The sequence below is a fragment of the Dendroctonus ponderosae genome, unplaced genomic scaffold (genome assembly GCF_020466585.1).
Source record: "Dendroctonus ponderosae isolate FM_Combo_2020 unplaced genomic scaffold, Dpon_F_20191213v2 Dpon_F_20191213_4, whole genome shotgun sequence".
Classification (NCBI taxonomy): domain Eukaryota; kingdom Metazoa; phylum Arthropoda; class Insecta; order Coleoptera; family Curculionidae; genus Dendroctonus; species Dendroctonus ponderosae.
In genome coordinates, this window is record NW_026018611.1 from 5475568 (window position 1) to 5483061 (window position 7494).

The 7494-nt window shown below is 41.8% G+C and overlaps 3 protein-coding genes and 1 long non-coding RNA gene across 4 annotated transcripts; 2 read left to right on the top strand and 2 right to left on the bottom strand.

The window, feature by feature from the left end:
- The first annotated feature begins 22 nt into the window (after positions 1 to 22).
- LOC109544013 (dynein axonemal assembly factor 4) lies at positions 23 to 1475 on the top strand. The gene is made up of 4 exons (XM_019913993.2): positions 23 to 402; positions 452 to 792; positions 844 to 1026; positions 1082 to 1475. Exons 1-4 carry the CDS (start codon positions 23 to 25, stop codon positions 1354 to 1356), a joined length of 1179 nt encoding a protein of 392 aa, XP_019769552.1. The 3' UTR covers positions 1357 to 1475.
- On the bottom strand, positions 1359 to 5339 carry LOC109544012 (oligopeptidase A). The gene is made up of 8 exons (XM_019913992.2): positions 5148 to 5339; positions 4466 to 5087; positions 4091 to 4316; positions 3869 to 4034; positions 3620 to 3811; positions 3341 to 3558; positions 2173 to 2320; positions 1359 to 2113 (listed from the first exon to the last, which is right to left on the bottom strand). The coding sequence occupies exons 1-8, from the start codon at positions 5231 to 5233 to the stop codon at positions 1594 to 1596; spliced, it is 2178 nt and encodes a 725-aa protein (XP_019769551.1). The 5' UTR covers positions 5234 to 5339; the 3' UTR covers positions 1359 to 1593.
- Positions 5340 to 5382: 43 nt separating this feature from the next.
- Positions 5383 to 6655, top strand: LOC109544016 (ubiquitin-conjugating enzyme E2 variant 2). The gene is made up of 3 exons (XM_019913997.2): positions 5383 to 5606; positions 5671 to 5939; positions 5991 to 6655. Exons 1-3 carry the CDS (start codon positions 5582 to 5584, stop codon positions 6129 to 6131), a joined length of 435 nt encoding a protein of 144 aa, XP_019769556.1. The 5' UTR covers positions 5383 to 5581; the 3' UTR covers positions 6132 to 6655.
- LOC125504303 lies at positions 6610 to 7494 on the bottom strand. The gene is made up of 2 exons (XR_007281421.1): positions 7429 to 7494; positions 6610 to 7168 (listed from the first exon to the last, which is right to left on the bottom strand). It is a non-coding gene; the product is annotated as an uncharacterized LOC125504303 (long non-coding RNA).

Below are 7494 nucleotides of genomic sequence, written 5' to 3' on the forward strand. Positions count from 1 at the left end.
ATAATTAACCCTTCCCAGCAAAATGCCTATAGTTATCAAAGATTTCGAGTGGAAGCAATCAGAAGAGCAACTTTCCATTGAAGTGCCCCTTCATGGAGTGCCTCCCAATAAAGTGGATGTATTCACCGCGCCCCAATATCTAAAGCTAACTTTCCACCCGTTTTTCTTCGAAGTGATTCTACTAAATCCAATCGATATCTCGCAAAGCACTTGCACGAAAACCTCCACGCATGTTGTTTTTGAGTTGAGGAAATTGTGCAGTGCCCTTTGGGACACTCTGGAAGTGCAGAATCTTTCCAAGAAGGAAAAAAATCAGCTGAAGTTGAGGCTGATTGAAGAAGAGCACGCTCGGTTGCAAAAAGAGCGTGAAGAGAAAAGGACCAAAAAAGCCGAACTGAAAAGGTAGTGACTGTTTTTTACACAAGCTAGTTGTTCGACTTTATTGCCTTAGAGTCGCGATAAATGAGCTAATTCAAGTGGATACGCGAGAACGGAGGAGAATCGAAGAAAACCGAAAGGCTGAAGAATCCAAAGCGCTCGGCGATATCAATGAGTGGAAATTGGATGTGGAGCGACGTCCCAAACAAACAAGTGCAAGTTCCCGAATTAACTCCCCTAAAGTTCCCCCAAAGAAAAAAGTTCCTGAACTAACCCCAATTCCAAAACCACGCAGTTCGCGCACTCTTCAGATTCTCTTCACTCCCAGGGAATTTCCCACGCCGTCTAGAGAGTCGCTTTTGGAGGAAGAAAATGAGTTTCTCTCCAAGCAGGCCGAAGCGCGAAGAACTGCCGGTAAAAATTAGGGTGCCAATCACTCTTCAATAATAATTTGCAATCCTTCAGGATTCGTTGACGAAGATTTGCGCCCGGAGGAGAAAAACCCTCAATATCTACTAGCCAGAGCAGCCGAATTTATGAGCAATAAGAACTACTTGGGCGCAATTAGTGCGCTAAGTTTCGGCATCAAGCTGCGCCCGAAGTTTGTGGATTTATTCCTAGCCAGATCTGAATCTCACTTGAAAGCCGGTGTGTAATTTCAAATTAATTACGAGGTAAAATCTATTATATGGCACAATTTAAGGCAATTTCAGCAGAGCCGTGGATGACTGCACAAGCGCCTTGGACTTGTACAAGCCAGTGAGTGCGGTAAATTTGCATGAACGCGCTTTGTGTCTTGGAAGAAGAGGCGTTGGGCTGTACGAGTTGGGATTTGGCAAACAAGGAATTTCCGAACTGGAAGCCAGTCTTAAGCTTGAGCCAGATGGGGAATTTAAAACCCTTCTTCAAGAGTACCGAGATAAACTGAAGGAGATGGAAGCACGAGACGCGGAAAAGACGCAAAGCAAAGCGAACTAATATCGACCAAAACTGGGGTTTTTAATAACAGTTTAGTCACTATTTACAGCCATTTCCGTCGCTCACATCTGCGAAAACATGTATCGATAGATTAGTTTATTAAAAACCATAACACTTCATTTGCACACTACCTAGCTCACTTCGGACTAGGACATAAAATAACAGTCAGTCAACAATGTCTAATTAAAGAGCAAACCAGTAGCACTCCTTCAATTCGTGCACTTAAGTCAATCCAAACTAGTTTTCCAGCTGCGGCTTTTTCAAGCCCAATGACTTCAGCAGCGCTTTATGGGAAGGATCGCGTCCCCTGAACTCCCTGAACACTTTGCTCGGATGCTCGCTGCCGCCCATGGCCAAGAACGTATCCCTAAATCGTTTTCCCACGTCTTTTGTTTGTTGCTCATTGTCTCTGACTTCGTAAAAAGCGCTGTACACATCGGCGGCCACCATTCTTGACCAAACATGCGAATAATAGGCCGCGGCCCAATCTTCGACAAAAATCTGCGTAAAGTGGCAGGGGTGAGCGTCGATTTTGTACTGATATTCGAAGCTCTTGTACTGGGGCCAAAGCCGCTTGACTATGTCCAGCCAATAGTCTTTGGATGAGTACAGCTCCAAGTCCAAGGCGGATAGATAGAGCTCATTGCACAAGTCCAAGCCGGCCATGTGCTGTTCTGCTTGGCAAATCTTCTCGAATGTTGCTTGGGAGAGCTTATCTCCACTGCCACAGTGGCATGATATGGTCCTCATTACTTCTCTAGAGTTTCCGATTTTAATTAAAATAAAAGTGAGAATAAAATAACTAAAAATACTCACTCGTTATAGAGCCAATGAGACAGCATGTGTCCGCTGATGCCCACCGCATCCCATTCCACATTGGAAAGACCCGCCACTTCCGAGTAGTAGGTTCGGGTTAGTAAGTGCTGTAAAGAGTGGCCGAATTTTTCAAATAGCATCTTTACATCTGAAAATAACAACTAATTTAGTGTCGATCAAGAATGGACAATTTGGCCTTCTCAAAAACGCACAAACGGGATAAAACTTTCAATCATAACATAGATGATAAGACTAAGACTGCAGTTGAACCAGTCGGAAAGCACGGGAGATCACTTCGCTCACTGCCTCATCTCCTTTGATAATGTCCACCGCAGTTGTGGACGAAACGTCAGGAAGAAATTCCCATAGACCACGGCTTCAAAGCCCGGAAAACATTTCTAAATGTGATTTAACCGGCCGTGAAAGCCTTCACCAAATAACTAATAAAAGAGTCAGTCTAAACCCAGATAAACTGAAAGCAGTAAAACAATTTAATTCGCCTCAAACACTGAACAACGAACTTGACGAACGAACCAACAACTTTGAAAAAAATCACCAAATCTTTCAGTCTGCCTAAAGAAAAGAGCTAAAGGCACTATTCGCCTGAATTTCTAAAATCATTGAAAAAGTCTCTTGGAACCTTTGGGCACAGTTTCTGCATGCAAATATTGTCGACCTTATTTATATGACAGAAAATTTTCTCAGAAAGACCTTCTTTTTCAGCGCAATCGAAAACCCCACACCATCTCAAGTGATAATATCGTTCACAGCGTCAATACAGAACAAAATGACACAAAAATTATTCTTCTAGAAGAAATAATCAGTAACAAACCAAGACATTTCATTACGAAGTCACCTTGCCAGATTCGTTTCCTAGAACAACTCAAAAAATCGGTTGATTGGTTTGATATTACTTTTAAACATTCCCAATATGTTAAAGTTTTTAACGAACATTAAAATCCCCTCTAAGGCATGTTTACTTTTATTCAAAAGAATTAAGATAATGAAAAACAAGTCGAAATTGCCAACTAACAGAATGCACAAAACTGCATGTAAAGAATGTTAAAAAATTCTATAACCAAATATTTCGCACGAAAGTAAAACAAATCATCGCGTAATAGAGCAAACAACAAAACTGTGAAAATTGTAACCATCCACATTCACTTACCGGAAAATGTGAGATGAGATTGTTTATCGCCTTGGGGCGATTCGAAATTGAAAATCAGCGCCGCCAGAGGTTTCGTGTCGGTTACTTCGCTTTTACTCTGTATGCCTACCATCCAGCCAGAGTTGGCCACCTTGAACTTGTCTTCTGATCTCGCATAAGGATCCAGGTAAAATCCAGCTACCGGCGCTGAGCTGTGCGGCTCGAATATATCATAAAACCTTTAAAAAACCTTATTAATATCCACGGAACGAAATGAAATGACCAATGGTGATGTTTTACCTTACATCTTTGTGCCATCCCGTCACGCCACTTCGGACTTTTATCACGATATTGAACAGTTTTTCACACAGTTGGAACATGCCATTGAGCACAGTGTTCAAAGGGAAGAAGTCCTTCAACTTATTTTCATCGTAGCCGAATAGTAATTGCTTTTGCTTGAGCCGCCAGTAAGGAACGTCCCATAGCTCCAATCTATAAATATTCAATTGGTTTTTATGCTTGTCGTACGGATTTTACCGCTGCCCATACCTATCGCTCCTGAAACCGTGTTCATTTGCAAATATCAGCAAGTTATCCAGTTCCTCATCTTGAGCCGGTCTAGCTCTGTCCAGCAGTAAACCTAGAACTCTATTCACTTCACTTCGACTCCCTGCCATTTTCGTTTCCATCGACATGTCTGCATAAGATTTGTACCCTAAAAGCATCACAATCAGTGCGATCGCGAAACAAAACCTCTACACTGCAACATACCCAAGTAATTTGCAATATTGGCTCGAAGAAATCGAATTTCCTCCACGTGCAAACTGGTTGCAAGCTCTTTTTCGCCTACAACTGATCCTCTAGTCGCGTTCGATTTCCATAAAAGCCATCGAATTTCACGGTTTGGACAATGTTGCATTAGGGGCGTATACACGTGCGGCATTAATGTAAACTTCCATGGACCTTTTTTGTAATTATTCGGATCCATTGCTGTAGCCTGAAAAAAACTTTCATTGCATTCAAACTGCATCTAGAGACAACGAAGACAGCTTGAAGCCACCAAAGTAATTGCGGGTCTATTGAAAATAATATAAAAGGAGCCCTTTAAATCAGCGGCAGGAAATCAGGGTGTTTTTGTAAAATTACCTGTAATAAGTCTTCTGGAAAATCGCCTACAATACTGATTTCGCCAACTATTTGCGAATGCTGTCTAAGTGATAAGTCGTTCTTAAACTTGAAGTTTTTCTTCTCAATGTTGAGTTTGGCGAAATCATGCTTAAAAATATCCGCGTTTCTTCCTACCAGTTCCAAGCCATTTAGCTTGCCTTCTAGCCGAAATTTCTGCAAAACTCTCGTTTGCTCGACAGTTCTTTCTCGATTCTCCTCCAACTCGTTCTTCAGAACCGAATGAACTGTTTTACTGGTGTATTTGGCTGCTCGGGCTCGTCTGGCACGTTCATGTATCGCCACATAGCTGGACGTTGGCATTAGAGTGTTATTTCCCAAGTACAAAGTCTTCGACAAGCCCCATGTGGTTTCCATAATATTCCCTAATTTCTCTATCGGATCGATTATATCCTTAAACGCGTCGCTGCATTGTGAGTTTGTCAGTTTATTCTCAATCTCTTGAACGCCCATTTCGAAGTCCATCGTTTGCTGGGCCATCGCAGCCCTGCAATTTTCTATTGTGATTTGCGTGAACTTGGGAAGCCCATCGTTGTGATAGAGCGGGTTTTTTTCGGGGGCTTCTTCGCCTATCTCTGGAAGCCTACAAAATGGAATGCATCTAGCTAGGATGATTTTCGTGATTTCAAAGGGCCAAACTTACAAAACGATGTAACCATGCTGATGTCGAACGGGCGCATTGAACATGCGATTCTTTAGAAACGACCTGCCGTGTCGGAGTAATGCCATTATCACTGTTATTCCAAAAGAACTGGAATCTCTATCAATTTATGAAATAAGGATACATAACCTCTACTGTGCAGCGCTATACTTAACCGCACTTTTGTGACCGCACTTATGAACTCTCGCTGGAAAACTATCACCAGGGAGCGCTGACGCTCAACGATCGTCCAATCAGATTGCGTTGTTTGCGCTTAACCTCTCCAGTCTGACGTCTCTTGTCGTAATTTGCTCCACCTGACTTTTGGCTGTTCATTGTGCAGGTTATTAATTACTTTCTGTAATTAGTATCTTCAGGGCGAAGTCAGTTTTTGCCAGCTCCTATTGTTGATTGAGCAGTAAGGAACCCGGGTGACGATGACTAGCCCATCGGCGGGCGTGGGTAAGTCCAATACTTCTCCGTCAATCTTAGGCACGTATCCTCATTACTTTCGTCTGTTTCGCAGTTGTTCCCAGAAATTTCAGGCTTCTCGAAGAGTTAGAGGCCGGCCAAAAAGGAGTATCGGATGGAACCATTAGCTGGGGCTTGGAGAACGATGACGACATGACTCTCACACACTGGATGGGGATGATAATTGGCCCCCCCAGAACCCCATTTGAAAACCGGATGTATTCGGTGAAAACTGAATGTGGGCCCAGATATCCAGACGAGCCGCCTGTAGCAAAATTCATTTCCAGAATTAACATGAATGGCATTAATAACAGCAATGGAGTGGTAGAGTTTCCAACGATTCTGTGGTTTGTGGTTCAATCATTCTCTCTATAGGTGGACAGCAGGCATGTTCCAGTGCTAGCCAGATGGCAAAGAGAGTACACCATTAAGACTCTGCTTCAGGAATTGCGGCGTTTAATGACACTGAAGGAGAACATGAAGCTGGCACAGCCCCCTGAGGGCAGCTGCTTCTAGCTGAGTTCGCAAATATCAACAATGAGGAGCTAGTTTCACGGAGGAGATTCGGATTATTTCAGAAACCTACACGGGGGGCTTTTCTCTTAATGAAAGGCATCAAAAATACCACTTAGTAATACATAAGTCTTTCCATTTCAAGTTTCATAATGCTGGGTTGTTAAAGCGCTGCCTCTTCCCCGAGTGTATTTTTCTGAATCCGGTTTATTGAACCAGGGTGATGCTAATTCGATACATTTCTCTGTAGGCGATACGTAGTTTTTTTGTTTTCAACGTTTCACCATGCATGTTCTGTTTTTAGTTTATCTTTTTTGCACGATTTGGTGTACAAGTTTTAAAAAATTCAAATCGCTCAAAGAATTTTCCTCTATTCTAAGTTGCAAAGACTGTGCCGAATTAACCCTTACTCTGTTTAATGTATAGTAATATGCTGTATTATTTAGCATCCCAGATTGCACAGCTTTGTCAAAGTTATACCTAATTCTAAGAGAACACTAGTGTTAACCAATAAAATGTAAACACGTTGTGCCTCTGATTATTATTTAGAAATCCCATCCAATTGAAGTCATTAAAATAATTTTTAATAAATTTATAAATAATTACTTTCCAGCCAAACCCCACCCTTTTAGCCTTTTCATAGTTCAGAGGTGTTCTGTGACTAGCATGGAACAAGGCTTATGTGACTACCGCATATATCGCAATCGGCACCTTGCTTAAATGACATGCGCAAGTTAGTTTGAGATTACGTTAATTAAAACAAACTTCTATTTACTAGTTAGTTACAGAGACAAGTTACTTGTCTCTGGTTAGTTAGTTAAGATGCCCATTCTAGCAAGCAGCTAGTGTGGAGAGAATGTGATGTGATGGCATACGGATGCCGGATCTGACGCATTCTTAGACGGAACCACAAGTTTCAAAGGAGAAACTCCTGAAAACTTGTAGTTCCAAAATGGGGGTTTTTTAGTTGGTAAGAATCCAACACTATCCAGTGTCTCGGGATGCTGGGTGTCCTCGAGAAGATGTTTATCCTCCTCCCTCTAGGCAAACAACAATAAAAAAAAGCGTATAAAAACATTATAAAATTGAAAACAAATAAAAGCCATATACTGTAATGATTCGTTTCTATTTACAAATCCTTGTCCATGATAGTTCCTTAAGTAAGTTTGAATAAATTGAAATAATGATATTTTATCATAGCTCCCTATTCATATTAAGGGCCGTCCATAAATTACGAAAGGTATTTTTTGATCAGTCACGACTCCCATACCCAGTTGTAAGATTTATTAAATTACCCTACCATCAGCCGCGGATCCAGCTTTCAAGTCAGGGGGGGTCATGTAGTAGAAGTTCAGTCTTTTGCTGT